This window comes from Urocampus carinirostris, chromosome 2, assembly GCF_059441175.1.
Source record: "Urocampus carinirostris isolate Australia breed hairy pipefish chromosome 2, RoL_Ucar_1.0, whole genome shotgun sequence".
Classification (NCBI taxonomy): domain Eukaryota; kingdom Metazoa; phylum Chordata; class Actinopteri; order Syngnathiformes; family Syngnathidae; genus Urocampus; species Urocampus carinirostris.
Window position 1 is genome coordinate 42,874,828 of NC_142350.1, and position 19,375 is coordinate 42,894,202.

Below are 19,375 nucleotides of genomic sequence, written 5' to 3' on the forward strand. Positions count from 1 at the left end.
AGATCTGGTCCTTGGCTATAAATTTGACACCGTTATGTACAAATAAACACGCCAAGGAAAAAACTTCTGTTTTCAAGTTTTATTATTCGTCTCATTAAACTAGTCACTCTGCTCTTCTTCCTCCACTGGTAAAGAAGCCTTTGAAACACCAACATGGAGATGGATACAGCATTTAATGACAGTATTGAGCCATAACACATCTACAAGGGTCATGGAAAGTGCAGAGAGGGGCACATAGACACAAATACTTCCAACAGACAATCATCTCATTAAATGGAAAGAGATAAACTCATAACACGTAACACACAATTTCTTCTTTCTACTTTTGCAGAACAAGAGCTAAGGGGCTGTGATGCTATGGTAGTGTTATGTTTAAGCCTGTGTGGAAAAGAGAAAGGAGGAAATAGAAGCATGGTCTAGGTGGTCCCTTTCTGGATGTGCTCTTAACACATTCTGTTTTACTCCTTGCTGTACATGTACAACAGCAGGTCAGCAACACGGTGGCTGTACCCAAACTCATTATCATACCTGTAGTGAGAAAGAAAGATAAGAGAATGAATTAATGAAACGTTTGCGTTTTAGAAGAATTGCGTCCAAGTGGAGGACAAATGCACGCAAAACTTACCAGGAAATGAGCTTCACAAAGTTGTCATTGAGGGAGATACCAGCCCCAGCATCGAAGATGGAGGAGTGGGTGTCACCGATGAAGTCAGAGGACACCACCTGTTCAAAACAGTGAAGGCATTCAGTAAAAGCTACTATAATTTATGTTTAAAGCCCTGCACATATCTGGCGTGACGCCACTGCCGATTGGCCTTTTACTTTTGGCGTCGGGTGTGCCGGGGTACTTTTGCAGGTGTGCAAACACACGACGCTGTTGCTGTTTTGCAGCCGAAGGCGTCAACGCAAAATTCCCTACACGTTTGGCGCCAGGTGTGTGCTAGGCTTAATGTTTTTGACTTGTTTGATTTACCTGATCTTCAGTGTAACCGAGCACACCCTTCATGGGTCCATGAGCGGCCTTCCTGACAGCTTCCTTAATTTCAGCATAAGATGCAGGTTTGGTCAGGCGACATGTCAGGTCCACCACAGATACATCAGCCACAGGCACCCTGAAGGCCATGCCTGTCAGCTTGCTGGAAACAGACAACATTACAGTCCATCACTTCCCTAGGTATGTCAACAAAAGGAACAGCAAGTATAGTCATGTGATTATGCTTAGGTTTTTACCCGTTAAGAGCAGGAATGACCTTGCCCACGGCCTTAGCAGCACCAGTAGAAGCTGGAATGATGTTTTGGTGAGCCCCACGGCCATCACGCCAGGCCTTAGCGCTAGGACCATCCACGGTCTTCTGAGTAGCTGTATAAGCATGGACTGTGGTCTACCAAAAACAACATAAACACTTAACACCAGCATCAATACAAGCAGATTAATTTCCAATTTAATGGCATATTGTTTACCATGAGGGCCTCCTCGATGCCAAAGTTGTCATGAATGACTTTGGCCAGAGGGGCCAAGCAGTTGGTGGTGCAGGAGGCATTGCTGGTAACGGAAAAAAAACAAGGGATTTTTGGTGATTTGTAAGCAGTGTTGAGACCAACGCGTGAAGAAGGAACAGTTTACGGAAACGGAATTACAGTTTTTTTTTTTTTTTAGTAAAGCGTAACATTTTGTAGCTCTGCTGTTGTTACTACATGGTGCACTATTGCTTTATTCCGCTGCCTATGCTAATCGTAAATTGCAGTTTCATGCATGTCTCTGTGGTTATCTAAACAGAATGAATCAATAAAATGAAGTAACTTAACATGGGGCCAAACTACATTTATATTTGTTATTAATCAAAAAGAACCATGTTGAAATAACATTATGCCTTGAAAATGAACATGGTTTTATTTAATATATCGCTTGTTTATGAATGCTTTCTTATAAAATCATTGCTAGGTAAAATTAGGGACATTGTAGAGCTTGGAATATGAAATTATTATTGTATATGGGCATTTGAAACAGCTATTGAGAGAAATGAAAACGTCCCCTAACAGGGTGGACATTTAGCCTGTGTCATGTTTGAAATAATTGGTAAAAAAAAATGCTACAGTATTATATCTTGTGCTGGACCAATACAGTTCTCTTATTGTTTGAAAGTCCCTCTTTCAGATCAATTGACTAAAACATTGACTACTTTACATTTTTTGAGTGAATGTTACCATGCTGAAGTGGTAAAAACAGCAATTTGTAACTACATAGTTACTTTCAGTGTAACATGCTACTTTTTGGGATCAGTTTTCTGGGTGGGGTAGGGGTTAAAATGAAACACTTCTTTAATGAAGGAACAAATTTAGTTTTTTTAGTAAAGTGCCAAACACTGGTTGCAAAGAATGTAAGTAATGTAATAAGTTTACAAGAAAACAAAATATTACCTGACAATGGTCATGGAGCTATCATACTTGTCCTCGTTCACCCCCATGACAAACATGGGAGCATCAGGCGAAGGTGCAGACACCACCACACGTTCGGCGCCACCGTGGATGTGAGCCTTAATCCCGAAAAGGAAATGGCGCATGTTAGAATTTTCAGAAACAAATCATTATTGACGTGCATGAATCATTTATTTGTGTCCATACAGTTGCTTTTTCCACACTGAGGAAAACTCCGGTGGACTCCACAACATACTTGGCACCAGCCTTGCCCCAAGGGATCTCAGCTGGCTTCATACTAGTGAGAAAAAGAAAAAGGGTTTTAAAAACTGTATCTAGGAATGTTTGATACAATTCTTTTTTTTCAGACCAATACCATTACCCAAATCTTGAGCAAGAATTGATTCCGGAAATGAATATACCGTATTTTCCGCACTATAAGGCGCACCTAAAAGTCTTTATTTTTTTTCAAAAGCTGACCATGCGCCTTATAATACAGTGCGCCTTATTTATGGATCAATATTAAATCGCAAAGTCTTCCAACTAACTTGCAGCCGCCGACTAGATTTTCCCCCAAACGCCAAATAGTCAGCGGTGTATGCTGGGATTTATTTACCGCCGTTTCATTGGCTAACCAATGTGTCAATCATCATTTGAATCGATAACTATTGGCTAAAGTTATTCGAAGGTCAAGAGGCGGATCCTTTTTATCATTTACAGGCTGGCATAGGCTTAAACTGTAAAACGAAGCCTGCAATTGGCCAAAAAAGATGTGTCAATCATCAGTTGAATCGATCATTATTGGCTAAAGTTATTCGGAGGTCAAGGGGGGGATCCTTTTTATCATTTACAGGCTGGCATTGGCTGAAGCGGCAAAACAAAGCCTGCAATTGGCCGAAAAAGATGAATGCGTATAGCACGTGGCTGACGGCATACAGAAAGCATTTTTTTACTATTCTGTATTTGTAAATATTTTATTCTCCTGGATTTACTACACTCACAGATATAAGAGGACCTTGGCTGCACATTATTATGAACACAACGACTTCGGTGAGCTACTCCGGGTTTTATATTATCCCTGTATCTTGTTTCAGACCGATGTTTCTGTGATAAGCGGTGCAGATAATGGATGGAATGGAGTGTCTATTTTTAAATTAAACTCAATTCCAAGTGTTTATTGTCATATGCACAGTAAAGTTGCGAGCGAAAAAGAAAATAGAAACTAAGGAATGGTTGGCATTTCTTGAATCCCAAGCCTTTAACCTTCCGAATGATGGAACGATGCATTTGAGTGACATCGTACGGACACCGCATCCGCACGTGTTCTCGACACGTATTTGCGTCTTTGCAAGCTTTGGGAATGTTAAGTAATAAGTTTGACTGAACTATCTGACTGTTTTGTCGACGTTCCCATTGTAGCGCCTTATAATCCGGTGCGTCTTATGTATGTCAAAAATAGGACCAAAAACTATTTTTTTGGGGTGCGCCCTATAACCCGGTGCGCCTTATAGTGCGGAAAATACAGTAATTTGTAGAAAACATTTCCTTCCCTCTGCAAAGAACGACTGGTAGTGTTAGAGGTTACGTGTCAAAGTCTTTGCCCACCACATCATTTAGAGTGGCCCGTGAGCGCATCAGATGTTCAAGCGTGCTTCGACCAAAAACTAAATGTCCCACAATGCCAGTCGACTAAGATATGCGAGGTTACGGGTAAACACCACTAATTCCAGATTGATACCAATGAGTAGAATTGCAAAAGTAAAGATTCATAAAAATGTCTAAGAAGAATTTGCGCTATATACAAAATTCTTTTTCCCCGCGCATCTTGCCCGTATAGAATTGCTCGAATCTTGAGCCAATTTTCCGAATACAAAATAACTGAAAATCAATTACTTCTTTCCCCACCTCCCTAAAGAAATAGATCCGACAGTGTTTGTTTTCAGCTAATACGAACGCGAGGCAGGCGACAGCCCACCTGCTTTTGTATCACACACACAATGCGTGGCATGCTTGCGGCTTCACGATCAACTTAACGTGCATAGGATAGATTGGAACTGAAACAAAGTTATTCGTCCTACAAGAAGAGTTTTATTTTATTACGCTGCTGTTAGGTCAGGTAGTTGTCATTGAGAGAAGTTGGTAAGTAACTGCGGTCGCTTTACTCGCACTTATTATTATACAACTGAATACTCGATTATACACTGAAAGCAAAGCGCATACACTTTTTACAGGCTTAAACATTTATTTAAAAAAAGATTACTGTATAAAAATGTTTTGGTTTATTTTACAAATATTTATCGTACCATCATCTATAGATCTCATCTCTATATATTTGTCTACATATTTTTGCAGTGTATCAAGATATTGTTTTTAATTTCTGTGGTGTTGTATAGTGGCCAGTTCAATAATGATTCCAGGCCATATTTAGCCCGCCACAGGTAGTTTGGGGACCAAATGCTTACCATTGGAAGACAGAGATGGACTGGCCAGCCACATAGAGTTTGCCATCTTTTGCATGCACCTCACCAGAGTAACGGCCATGAGTGGAATCATACTTGAACATGTAGACCTAGGATGTAAGCACAAGGATATTGCTTAGTATGGACATACTCTAAGCCAAAGTCAAATGGACAGAAGTCCTAATAAAAAAGATCGACGACAAGTCGAGGCCCAGACTGATCGATAGTTGAAAAAGAAAGCTGCTATTGACACTAACAAAGATGTTATATAATGAAATTGTGAATATGTTTGATTTTCGAGAAGGTTTGTTCAAACCTCACTTTGTGTTTGCTCTTAAAAACGTAATATTGGAATATAATATTGTGAATGTGCTTAATTGCTGTTGAGATTGTCATGATTGTTTTCTGTTTTTAGTGTCAATAAATTTGTTCAAACCAAAAACAAAAACCTGGTAATAACATGATAACAACTGATTGATGACATGTAACGTTGTCATTTTAGAAATTCATATCAAACTGGGTGCCCTATGTGCTATTTAGTGACAAAAAGTAGAATAGAATAGAATATACCTTTATTGCCATTGTTACAAAATGGGTTGAACATATTGTGACAACGAAATTGGACGTGGCACTCAAGTTCACATTCAAGAGTGAGGATAAAAGAAAAAAAAAGAAGATAAAGGAACAAAGTAGATAAGGTTATAATTTACACAATATAAAGGGACAAAGAAGATAAAGGTTATAATTTAGTAGTAGCTCTCAATGTTGAAAAAGGTTGGAGACGCCTGCTGTAGAGTACGTCATTAGTGGAGATACATTCAACAAGATGACAAAAGCAATGAAACAAGTACCGTTACTTTAAACCCTAAACGTTCCTGTAAAATCCGCATAAATTTCCAGTCCAAAACGTACCCAAAGTAAATTAAATCCTTGAACCCTTTGGAGAATATGGACAGTTTTGGTCTCTTTAAAAAGGTAAGACTCTGAAGTTCAATCACTACAAATTCAACTAACATGAGTAATCCGAGAGAGAGAGAAGATTTTTATTCTCATCTGAATGTATTGCTAAATTAAACGCCTGCAGATGAGTGAAGCATGGGCATTTTAGCAGAATAACAGGGGACAGACACAATAACATGAAGCCTTACATGGTGCCTTGTCAAATTTGATCAAAATCTGAAAAACTAAACATTTTTCTAAGGGTAGACATAGGCGTTTCCAAAGGTGGCCATTTGCAGACAACCAGTTTACAACACTAAAACTTGAGCAAATGTGTATTTTACCCAAGTCATTTTCTTAGACATTGTTAAAAAGTTGCAAATGTTGACTTCTCTTTCCAGAAGTCAAATCATTGATTGTGCACACTTGCACTTAAAAAGCGGCGTAAAAATGAATCACCAGTGGCGTTACGCACACTTATTTCAAGGTGTAATTTGAATACAATAGGAACATCTTTATATCGATTTATTCAGAATTTTAGTGGCTAACCCATGTGTCAGTCATCATTTGAATCAGTAACTATTGTCTAAAGTTAAAAGAGGCATTGTCCTTTATACCAATACAGGCCCGTATAAGCTAATGTGGGCTGTGGAAGGCGAAAAAAGCCTGCAATTGGCCGCAAGTGAAGTCAATCAAAAGTTCAGAGGCTAACAGCCTATTGAAAATAATTTTACAAGTCGGGTATTTTGTTTCAGACGGATCGTGAAGTTTTCTGTGATGAGTACATTTTAAAATGATGAGCTTATTTTGAATCCCGAGAGTATAAGCTTTCCAATGATATGTGACTAGTGACATCGCACAGAAGCGTTAATAAAGCATTCTGGTCGATAATGGTATAATGCTCATTAGTGTTTAAAATATTCACCTCACAGGTTATAGCCACACGGGGAAAACCATATTTCAGAAATATCTCACCATGTACTGCAGGTCAATGAAAGGGTCATTTATGGCCACAACCTTGATTCCTTTCTGGAGGCAGGCCCTCATCACAAGGCGGCCAATACGGCCAAAGCTTTAAACAAGGACAGAGACGTACAATTACTTTGCATTGCAAAATTTCATACAACGGGTACATTTCACAGAAAAGCCATAATCATTTTAAGCTGGACACATTCAAATGATGTTAAAACTTTTATCGTGAGAATGGCTGCAAAAGGCATGAACTATTACATATGCAACCAGACCAAAACTGTTCCCATTGAACTCACCCGTTAATTCCAACGCAGAGGTCCGACATAGTTTTATGCTTTTTGGGGGGTATAGGCTTACCTGAAAAGAAGAATAAAACAACTGATGAGAATATTCTGTTTGTAATATTAGACACCTGCAGAACAGATGGCCTAGGATGCCAGTTCATTATATTTAGTGTTGTTTTTATTGTGACTATTATCCACCGTTTATTTCTTTGTCCCTATCGGCCAATGATGTTTCTGTTCAATACTACATCATAGCGTAACTGCTTACTGTAACCCCAGAGATTCATTAAAGAGAAAGGGCTGAGGGGAGGATTTGTGATCTGGCATTGTGAATTTTGGCTTGTTTTAGACAGTCCTCTCCTGTACTCCATGCAAGTTCAACATTCATGGATGTCTTCCCTCCTTGTGATCATCTACTAAGCTATAAGTTAGGGATCTTCAACGTGGGAATTAAGTAGGCCCCGAAAAACACTGGAGTAGCTCGCGGACTTGTTTTTTTTAAAATAGCTTACCAGTAACAGGTAATTGATTTTCTAGGAAATTAGATCTCTAACCCATTTTGGGTTTAACCTTACCTCCAATAATTACAACCTGGTAATAACATGATAACAACATAGTAATAACACGATAAAGTGTTTATTTTAGAAATGCATAACAAACTGGTAGCCCTTCTCGCTAAACAGTTACAAAAAAGTAGCCCTTGGCTTCAAAGAGGTTGGTAACTCTTATATAAAATGTATAATTAACATTGGTAGGCATTTTTGAAACATTTTACCATGCTGCAAATAGTAATTGCGTGTGTCTGCATGCGAGTGACTAATAAATTACCACGCAGCTGAGATTCACTAAACAAGTGCGCCATGATTCTTTTCTAGATGAAACCTGAGTAGCTTTTAGCGGTTTGTTACATTGAAAACAAATCCATCAATTAAATAGGTCTCTGTGCGAAGTCAGAAGAGTGCAACAAAATGCTTATCACCAGCAGGTGCTGTGTGGATTGTTATCACGTCTGCAAATTGACCGAGGCAGCATCGGGAAAGAAGGCTGCAGGCCCAGCCTACTGTTAACAGCCAGGGACGCTAGAGTAACAACTCTCTTTACCCACCCCTTTTGAGCCTGTATCTGATCAACGCCAGATCCATTACCCATGAAACAGATGACCTGAAGCTACAACTCGTGGGAAACTGCTACATTCATGACTCTTGAATTTTTCATCACAGAGACCTTGCTGAAGTCGCATTAAACGCGATCCTAGCTTGCAGCTAGCCAGTCGCTCTCTTCATCACTTTCTTACTGAAAAATAATAATAATATTAATAATAATAATAATAATAAAAGAAGAAGCCATCCAATTTCTGCAATTCTGTTTTTATCCGTGGATCTATAATTGTCATTCTGTTACGGTCGTATAATCCGAGCCGGGAATGACGTCATCTCCAAGTTTGCATGACATTATGATCACACGAGCTATTGGAGATGCAAGCAGAATCCTGGAACGAATTAAGCTCGTATGTGAGGTATCACTGTACTCTTTGGATTCATATCAATAAATTTTATGTGAGGGAGTGTTGAAGTGCAGTTGAGGAAAAACAGGTTTTACAGTGAACGTCTTGCAAGTGGTGGTACTGTGACATGCAACTACATGTTTAGAAAACAATGGTGACTTTGAAAAAAAGGTGGGGATAAAGAGAAAGGCTTGGGAATGGAATACTGCAATCAGGTTAGACCATTGGCTTCAGCTCTGTGCTCCTCCTTCCCCATAGTTTTTTTTTGGTCTCCTTTCATTTGTGTTGAGTTGGACCAACAATGGTCGAAGGATGTTGATGCCACGTCCTCTATTAAGTTTTGGCTTTGTCAATGCACTTAATTCGAGGAAATGTGTCGACTAACACACGGGTGGGCAAACTACGGCTCGGAGGCAACATGCGGCCCATCGAGCTTTTTAATCCGGGCGCTGAACGAAATTGGCTAAATATCTTACAATACATATAATAGCAAATACAGTACTACTAATGAAAAATATTTCTGTGCCACCTCTTTGGTCTACTAAAACTATACTTCTACAGAGATACTACAAAAATACTATGAATAACAACAACAAAAAGCTAGATATGAAATTTAGTGTTAAAAACAGGGACCAAATATATTATTTTGGTTTAATTATGGAAAAAAAAAACTTTAAAAAAATCCTACTACAGAGAAGCTACTACAACAATACAACTACAAATACTACTACAGAAATACTACTTTGACACAACAGTAATACAACTACAAAACACTACTACAGAAATACTACAAAAATACTACATACTCTACTACGAAGATACAACTACAGTAATACAAAAACACTGACAAAAATATCATAACAGAAATCCTACAGCAAAAATACTACCACAGAAATACTACTATACGGTCCTCCAAATTTAAAACTACAAAAATCCTACAGAAATACCACAACAGAAATCCTGCAAACACACTACTACAGGAAACCTGCAAAAATCCTACAAAAATACTCGATATTATCCTGCAAATATACAACTACAGTCTTACTGTAATACAAAAAATACTACTACCAAAAAAAAGCGACAGAAATACTACTACAAAAATACTAATACTAAGTACAATTCTACGAAATTACCACTACATAAATAGTACAAAAATATGACAAAATTGCAACAACAGAAATACGACAAAAAATTACTACTTCAGTTAAAACTACAAGAGTACTAAAAAACGAAATCTGAAGTGCTTAACCACGTAATATTTAATTTTGCTTTAATTTTGAATATTTAAAAAACAGTTTGATGGAACTAATCTATTTAATTCAATTGTGAAAAAATGGATAGGTCTATAAGCCGGGTGCTGCCCGTGACTCATTAAACTTGCCCACCTCTGCTCAAACATAATCAATTCAAAAAACTCATTCTTCATCCTTGAAATTTGGACCAGCTCTTTATCATGAATATTCCTTTCAGTTTCAACTTACTAAATCAACAACATTACCAAGGGATATTAGTTCAGTGTCTGAAGTTTCCTGTGCGTGTGTCTCAGGTAACTAAGGGAATGTCACTCTGTCCTTGACACTGGTTGGAGTCACTGTTATAATCTACTTAACTGTTGTAAGGCTACAGGTGGATGTGTATTTGAAAAAAAACTGTTCATCTAATCCAAGATAATCAAATTTAGTATATCAAAATTGATGAAATTGGAATGGTTTCTTAATAACATTTTACAGGGGCTTGCGAAACTATTTGGCCACCTTGAACTTTGTGACCTTTTGCCACATTTCATACTTCAGACATCAAGATATAAAACTGTAATTTCTTGTGAAGCATCAACGATAAGTGGGACACAAACATGAAGAGGAACACACTTTATTGGATATTTTAAACTTTTTTAACAAATAAAAAAACGATTGAGTTAATACTTTGTAGCGCCACCTTTTGCTGCGATTACAGCTGCAAGTCGCTTGGGGTATGTCTCGATCAGTTTTGCACATCGAGAAACTGATATTTTTGCCCATTCCTCCTTGCAAAACAGCTCAATCTCAGTGAGGTTGGACGGAAAGCGTTTGTGAACAGCAGTTTTGAGTTCTTTCCACAGATTCTCAATTTGATTTAGGTCTGGACTTTGACTTGGCCATTCTAACACCTTGATGTGTTTTTAGTGAACCATTACACTGTAGCTTTTGCTTTATGTTTTGGATCATTGGCTTGTTGGAAGACAAATCTCCGTCCCGGTCTCAGGTCTTTTGCGGACGCCATCAAGTTTTCTTCCAGAATTGTCCTGTATTTGGCTCCATCCATCTTCCTATCAATTTTAACCATCATCCCTGTGCCTGCTGAAGAAAAGCAGGCCCAAACAATGATGCCACCATGTTTGACTGTGGAGATGGTGTGTTGAGAGTGATGAGCTGTGCTGCTTTCACGCCAAACATAACGTCTTGCATTGTTCCCAAAAAGTTCGATTTTGGTCTCATCTGACCAGACCACTTTCTGTATGGTGTGTCTCCCAGGTGGCTTGTGGCAAACTTTAAACGACACTTTTTATGGATATCTTTAAGAAATGTCTTCCTTCTTGCCACTCTTCCATAAAGGCCAGATTTGTGCAGTATAGTTTTGCAAGCCACTGTATGTCAATCGAACAATGGCTAAGCAAGTATTAATTTGATTAATACACAATTTTAAAAATCAGCAAATGTCTTGAAAAGATAATTCGTGAAATTGTGGGAAGGAATTTAAAGGAACAGCGTGTGTTATTGAGCAGCGGGGTATACATCTCGATTAAACAAAACATTGTTTAAAACAATAAGGAAAAATAAATGCACTATAATATAAACGTGCAATCTTAAGAATACCATAGGTTGGAATATTAGCAATTATTTAACATTTCATGAACTTCTCCTAAAGCTGTTATTTTCTGGGAAGATGAAAACATAATGCACCCCCCCTAAGATCCCTCACCACCCCTACTGCGCGATTTAGTTTCAACAATCACGTCCCTTGGCTAGAAGTTTCCTTCCTTGGTTGCTCTGTCTAACCATTCACAATATCTCTTTCAAAGAACATCCCAATTTCCAATAAATTATATACATTTGTTTCCTTGCATCGCACAATGAGTAACAATGACCAATATTTCAGAAACGGAATTCTTCATATTAATAGTGGTTAGAGCTTAGTTTCCCAATGATATATCAACCATTGTCCTACTCACAAGCATGGGAACTGGAAGTAAGCTTTCACAGTTTGTGGTGCCAACTGCTTGATTTCCATGGAAACTTTTCAGCTTATACTAAATTGTGGCCAGCTAAAAGAGCCTTGGTGACATGGTCCAAGAGTAAAACCTTCATTTAGCCAGTCAAGATGGAGGATTACAATTTGAAACAATTGTAAACAATATTAAAAAAATATATTTTCAAAATGTTCAGACAAGAACAAGTTAATTTAGATGACCATTAAAGCAAGTTTAATGCTTATAGCCGGCACAAAACAATAACTTCTCATGATAAAATGCCACGACTCACCACCTAGCAAATAATGTTTAAAATTAATCAGTATCAGCTTTTCGTAATATTAATTTAAAATGTTGAATTCCTATACTGGATTTGTTTAGCAATGACATTTATTTTAATAGATTGCCTAGCTATACAGAAGACGGTCCTGCAGCTGAAAGAGAGAGACAGAGCGCCCTTAGGTGATGTAAGGTTAGGTGATGTAAACATTTGTTGTATACTGGTATGTGAAAATCTTAGGGTCAGAGAGGTGCATGCAGGTGGGGAACGGGGCAGCTACTTACTGTTATTACACGACTTGTTGTACACATAGGACCCTCTTACTCTACAGTCGCTGTAGTCTTGGTCATGTTATGTGTTTGAAAATCATGAGCTACACGTGCACACTGGCACTTTACATGCTTACATAAAAGTCTTATGGACAATGAGCACAACAAACAATATTTTCCCTGCCAAAAACCCAGTTTGGCTAACCAAGTTTATACTCTCCTTAAACACTAAAACACCACCTTCAGGTCAGGGGACAAGGCTCTTTACTGCACTGCCACCTTTATAGAGGCATTAAGGTTGCCAAAGCAGCCTATACGAGTAGGACTGGGGACCACTTCACTGGGAAAGACTCGTAGAAATATGTTGCAGGGATTTAAACCAACTTCAGAGGAGACATACTGGTGACTGTTGGGTCTGATGCTTTACTAGCAGAGGATTTGAGGATCGCAGGCCACCAACAGTCGCGCAACACCCAGCAACAACTATCAGCAACACACTTCAATACTCCAACGTACTTCAAGAACATGAACTAATACTTGTGCTGAGAACTGTAAACCCCAGCAAGGTGGCTAGTCCAGAGGAAGTACCAGGTAGGGTACTTAAGGACTGTACTGACCAGCTGGCTGGAGTCTTTCCCATCCTGTTCAACCAGTCCCTATCACAAACTACAATTCTATCTTGCTTCAAAACCTCCACCATCATTACTATCTTTAAGACATCAGCGATTAGCCTCCATCCTTGTTGCGTTAACACCAGTGGTCATGAAGTGCGTTGAGAAGTTGGTGTTACAGCACATCAAAGACTTCCTACCCCCCATTCTGGACCCTCATCAGTTTGCCTACAGGACATACTGCTCCTCTGATGATGCCATAAACACCGCAGTTTCTACTGCTCAAGATGTGTGCTGAGCCCTCTGCTGTTCACCCTTAACACCTCAAACTTTCCACTAACAGTTTGTCGACGTCACCAACTATGTTGACCTTGTTTCTGATGGGTAAGGGTTTGGCTAATACGGCTTGCGATACCGCAGCAGAGCCAACAGCAATATAAAGGACTTTCTTACCCAGGCCACCGCCTCTTGGACCTGCTGCCCTTTGGCAGATACGACAGATCCATTAAAACAAGGACAAACACACACAGAGACAATTTCTTCCCCCGGGCCATCACCAAACTAAACAAGCAGACGGGACTAACAAAATATCGGTATCCTGACCTTCTTTATCATCTCATCTCGTTTAAGTCTTTTATTACATTTTATCCTGGAGTTTTATGTCTAATCTCATTCTAAATAATATTAACTTACATTGTTAGCAATGACAATAAAGACAATTTGAATAAGTCTGCCTGCGGTGTAATTTCCCTTCATACCCTCCTTGATACTGCACAATGCACATTGCTGAAATGACGGGTATCTGGATCTTCATGTTTGATTGAGCATGTAGTGCACTTTTAACTTACAATAACATTTTTTTGGTATAATACTAATCTTTTTGTATTACATGTCGAGGGAGATACTGGCTGACTTCAATTCCCTAATGGTCTTTCCAACTCTCGCGGCGTTCGAAATTTATAAACACTGAAAGGCAGAACAACTACTTTACTCCTGCAAGTAATAGTCCATTTCAAAGACGCATTTTTCCTCCAAACTTAGAGCTTCCTTGACTTGCTCACAGACTTCCACAGATACTTTTAATCATTCAGTTTCAGGACCCTTCTTCCATCAACCCATTTGTTCCTTTTCAGGGGTTTTGCTGGGCCTGCCAACCCCCATTTGGTACACAGTGGACACTGCCCTCCCCCTGAGCTGTGACCTATTTTGTGAGGTAAACGGATGAGCCTTGGAGGGGCCATGGCTGGGAAAGGGTTTGATTACAAAAACAAGACTACCATTGTCTGTTTTTGTGTAGACTGAAAAAAAAAATGGAAAAAAAAAATCTACCAGTAGTTTTAGCAGCTCCTTAGGTTTATCTCAAATATTGTGGCATATTTGATTCAAACATTCATCTTGCGTTCTTTTAAGTCTGACACACCTTTCACCCAACAGTACTTTTCCATTGCAGTGCGCTTCCTGGCTGCAGGCCACGAGCAAGTTTTCACTTGTGACCAGACTTCAGAAACAACACAAAGAAATCGGTGACATTTCTACTGTTTATTTCAACATACAAGAACACTCTGTAGTCTTCTCTCCCTTTTTTCATCTGTAGCATGTCATCCTGTTGCCACATTCTTGCTAAACGCACTGCACATTCAGCAGGCTTTACACTTCCTGCAGACAGCGACGCACAATTGACACGTCTGAACTCCAGCAGTGGCGTGCTTCATCAGCAGATGCCAACAACGCATTTGTTTGGACTTTTAGCTCGCCACCCACATTTGGGTTGGCGTGTTTTTAGAGATGCACGATAACTGTTTTTTTCCTATAAATACCAGAGGAAATCATTCTTCTACAGGCAGATAGGGTCACTTTTTTCCTAGCCATATGCTATATTTAGTTAAAAAAAAAAAAAAGAATAATAATTGTATGTAAATTAGGGCTGCAGTTATTTAATGATTATCATTTATTATTTTAATAATCTATGAATTGGTCGATCAATCGATAAATCAGATTTTTTAAAACCCACATTTTTATTTTATCCTCTTTATTCAAATACTACAATTTGGGACCAATAGAAAAATAGCGCACAAACCAACAAAATATTATATAACATAAAACAATAGAAAAACCCATGTGTTTGTCAATAACTGTGACGAAGTACTTTGCATTCACGGCCTGAGAATTATTATGCATCTGTGCAATTTTTCCGCCGAGTGCTTTCTTCCTGACTGGTAGTGGCCGAGCATTGTTCACAGGAAAATACGGACAAGTTTTTAAAAATCAAAGCTTCTTTCTGCCGCTACTGGCGTGTGGTGGCGCTGTGAGAGATCACCCAGCATCCAACCCGAAGAACAAATCCGGCTTCTTATTCCAAGTTCGTGTGTAAACATACTACGTTTACTGTATTTCTAGCGCGCTAAGAACGTTGACGTTTTTATTGTTTAACATATTGTGCATCTATTCAATATGGTTGGTGTAAAGTGTAAAGAAGAGGTGAGCCATTTCTTTTGAAATTAAAGTGAAATAAGAAAGCTTGATGCGGATGAAAATGGTTTTTCCGCCCACTTTCGACCAACGAGGAGGAAGTCGCCTAACTCTTGAAGCCCATCTTCAACAGGTAAGTTAAACTTCACTTTAATTATCTTTATAAAGCATATTATTTTATTAAACGTTTATCTTTTTTTAGTACAAAACAATAAAGATTACTTCTACAGGCCTTATACATACTTATATAAACCTTAAACATTAAAAATATAGCACTGAAGCAACTTAACGAACAAATTCAACTTACGAACGATCGTCCGGAATCTCGTTCGTAAGTAGGGCAGCGTCTGTATGTCAAAACAGTATGCTTAAAATTAAAGCAGCATTAGACTAAAATACTATTCCAGATTCAATATGTTTTTGTGTTGTTGAGTAGGTTCTAAAGGTTCGTATGCTAAAACATAATACTGAAAAACAAAGCAAAAAATTGGGAGTTGACATCAGGGGCGATATTCAGAGCTTTGGGGGTGTTGAGCACACAAAGCGTCCGGCTGGTTTAAATTTTTAAGCGCCGACAATGCTATACAGTGGAACCTCGGTTTTCAAACGCCTCTCAGTTCGAACAAATCGGAGTCAGACCAAAAATTTTGAGAAATTCTTGCTTCGCTGTTCGGTCAAAAAACGGAGTTCGAACGCCGGTAATGCGTGAGTGCGTACGCTAGGGTGCGATGCTGAGCTGCGTACGGGTGTTTTAGCCCTTTTTATGCCTCCGAAGAAAGTCAGTGCAAGCAGCAAAGTTGCTACAGGTGAAAAAGGAAAAGTAGTGCGTACAACTATTGCATTTAAGAAAGAAATAATAGCCAAATATGAAGGAGGTGTGCGAGCGCCTTCTGCTGACCACCACAAAGGTAAGAAATCCTATTCATAAGATTACGATAACGCGAACGTACGATTAGCCTGGGTTGGCTTTAAATTTACGTTAAACATTCAGGGTGTTGAAACGGAGCCCAACATTGAGGGTGTTGGAACAGAGCCCCCTTTCCAATGAACCGCTTACCACTTGTTGTGGAGACCCGGGTGCTAAATGACTTGTAAGCAACCTGATTTTTTTTTTACACGTTCATGTTAGGGGAATCTTTCGTACGGAAGATAACAATAACGCGAACGTACGATTAGCATGGGTTAGCTTTATGTTTACGTTAAACATTCAAGGTAAACATTCAGGGAGTTGGAACGGATTAAAACGATTTACATTCTTTTTAATGGAAAAAAAAATCTGTGATCGAACAAATCGGTTTTCGAACAGGGTTCTAGAACGGATTATGGTCGAGAACCGAGGTTCCACTGTACAAATAAATTAGGTGGAGATTTTGTGCATTTCTTCTTAGTTACTGTGGGTAATAGACTCATTTGAACATGATGCTTTTTTTACAGGAAAAAACTGCTCATATCCATGCTACTGCTGGAAGGATGACCATGCACATAGCTTACACACGTACAACAATTAAGCTAGGCTGATCGTTGTTGCATTTGATTCAATGCAGCTAAAATGAGCACTAATCTCTCTTGATGATAACAAAGTCATGGGTTTGGGTGCTAAAATAGTAATTCAACATAACCACTGTATAATATACTCTCACCGTAATACACCAGCGCCTTAGCAGAATCTGCCGCTATGCAGCAGGTGACACTAGCCGAGCGGAAAAGGAACGGGGATGGGGGGGGAGCGGCGATAGGATTCAAATGGACTGAACTGTTCCATTTGTTTCATTTACTCCCTTTTATATTTCATTCAGTGTTATTTCATCATATTTAAGCTTATCCTGACCTTTATTAGGCCAAAGAGTTTTTTGAAAAGGCTATAATTTTGGGGGGGTGCTAAAGCACCCCCCAAAACAGGCTAGTTAAGCCCATGGTTGACATTCTTTTACTGATCCAACACGCCTGAGATTGACATCCCTAATCTCGGGAGCTTGTGGAGACTATACATTTTTAATTCAGTAACGTCCTCAATTATTGATTCAGTTTACTGATCGCATTTTATTTTAATACAAAAAATAAAGAATAAATTCACTGCTGATCTGCCTGGTAATGACGGATGCAGATCTGCACCAGGCCTTAGCCAACTATAGTGTAATGACCTTCAGCTTTCAAACTAGGCCTCACAATCCCGCATCCAAACACCACACCTTTTTTGACACAAGGAGAGTAGGATCATATCGATAAATTCTAAAATCAAACAAGGATGTGGACTAGAAATGCTAGAAGCTAAGGAGTTTGGAGCATTCTGATGAGAAAAAGGTCGTGCTATTCTGTATAATCATGAACATTTACGTCAAAAATGATAAACAGCACCCGCTTAAAAAATGCAAACGTTCTCCGTAAAGGAGGTTTAGATCTGCAAGATGCCCAAAAATTGCAATTCCGATCAACTCCACAGCATGAAAAATATGATGCGTCTGGTATGTTACGTAACAAGGAGGTAAGCTTACTTCCGCAAAAATGCAGCAAAATGAGTTAACAGTACCACGTAGCAAGACCTCTTCTGCATCAGAAGATGCGCTTTTAAACCGCGGATAAAACTCGTTCTGGTTCTCTTGAAAATACCCGTGAAGAGCAAATGGTGCGACAACGCGTGGATTACACAAGTAGCTTTCCGCCATAACCGCATCCCCTCCCATCCTCGCGTTATCCTCCATTGCAGAAGGAAGTGTGCATTACGTCGAGCAGAAAGACATTCCTTACCCTTTAAAACCATCATTTGCGCTCTTAATGTCCTCCCCTCATTATAATTATGTTCGCATTGTTGATTAAGAGTTTCAAAACGCGTGAAAATAAAAAAACAAAACCACATATGCGCTTGTGTCTTTGAGGTCACGAATTAGGAACATTTCATCTGGATCAATATAAACGTTATCGATTTAAAGATGCTTGCATGTAAATAATGTGAAAAAAATTGGGAGTTAGAGAGGGGTTTTGTAGCTTACCTCGACGACTGATGCCTGTTTGAATGGGAGTGCGCAGCCTACCAGAGCGTCTTCCGCTTATATATATATAAGACACGTGACTCGCTAAACCGGGTTTCCTTAGCAACGTGACGTCACACAGTCTTTTGCAGTTGGCGTCCATTCTGAACGAGACATAGCACACGCTCGCCTCTTCTAGTGATGGGAATTCCGGCTCTTTTTGGAGAACCGGCTCTCCCGGCTCGGCTCGCTGAAATGAACCGGTTCTTTCGGCTCCCAAACGGTTTGGAGGACCGATCCTGCCTTAAGTAGAAACACATGTAAAAATGAATGAATACCAACAACTGTATGTTGTTGTTGTATTTTGTACGAATTCAATTTGGTCTATATTGTCCTCGTTGTATTTTGTCGCGGTCTGTTTTACCTTTGGTGTTGTATTTCGCCGTGGTTGTTGTATTTTGCCTTTGTTGTTGTATTTTGTCGCCGTTTTATTTCCTAGTTGTATTTTGTCACAACAAAATGTTTATTAAATGAGGAGGCGGATCAAACTGGCTAAGCGTTTCACCTATTGGTTGATCAGAGATTGCTACTTGGCGGCCGCCAAAACTGAGGAATAAAAGGCATAAAAGTTGATCGATGCACTTGTTGATCAACCAATAGGTGAAAAGCTCAACCAGGTTAACCCGCCCCCTCATTTAAATGTCCTGCTGTGACAAACTACAACGACAAAATACATAAATGACGGCAAAATACGACCAAATTTTAAAAACGACAACAAAATATGACGCCAAAATACAATAAGTTGGTATTTATTTATTTATTTATACGTTTATTTCTATTCATAGAATGAAATGAAATGATCTGCATTTAAATAGCGCTTTTCAAGTCAAGACTTCCCAAAGCGCTTTACAGTGTGCTTCACATTTCCCAATAGCGGCCGTGCAGCCATGTAAGGCGCCAACCTGCTAATTGGGGGCATTA

General features: G+C 39.1%; 1 protein-coding gene across 1 annotated transcript; it reads right to left on the reverse strand.

Moving 5' to 3' along the window:
• Positions 1–64: 64 nt before the first annotated feature.
• Positions 65–18,519, reverse strand: gapdhs (glyceraldehyde-3-phosphate dehydrogenase, spermatogenic). Its single transcript, XM_088326573.1, has 11 exons — positions 18,416–18,519; positions 7,082–7,142; positions 6,789–6,885; positions 4,878–4,984; positions 2,623–2,713; positions 2,419–2,534; positions 1,462–1,543; positions 1,231–1,382; positions 974–1,136; positions 626–723; positions 65–528 (listed from the first exon to the last, which is right to left on the reverse strand). Exons 2-11 carry the CDS (start codon positions 7,108–7,110, stop codon positions 459–461), a joined length of 1,005 nt encoding a protein of 334 aa, XP_088182699.1. The 5' UTR covers positions 7,111–7,142; positions 18,416–18,519; the 3' UTR covers positions 65–458.
• Between the last annotated feature and the right edge of the window lie 856 nt (positions 18,520–19,375).

Coding starts and splice junctions, on each gene's coding strand:
- gapdhs (XM_088326573.1), bottom strand. CDS start 7,110: ATGTCGGACCTCTGCGTTGGAATTAACGG. Junction 2,535..2,622: donor TCAGTGTGGAAAAAGCAACT/GTATGGACACAA, acceptor TTCGGGATTAAG/GCTCACATCCACGGTGGCGC. Junction 1,383..1,461: donor GCATCGAGGAGGCCCTCATG/GTAAACAATATG, acceptor TGTTTTTGGTAG/ACCACAGTCCATGCTTATAC.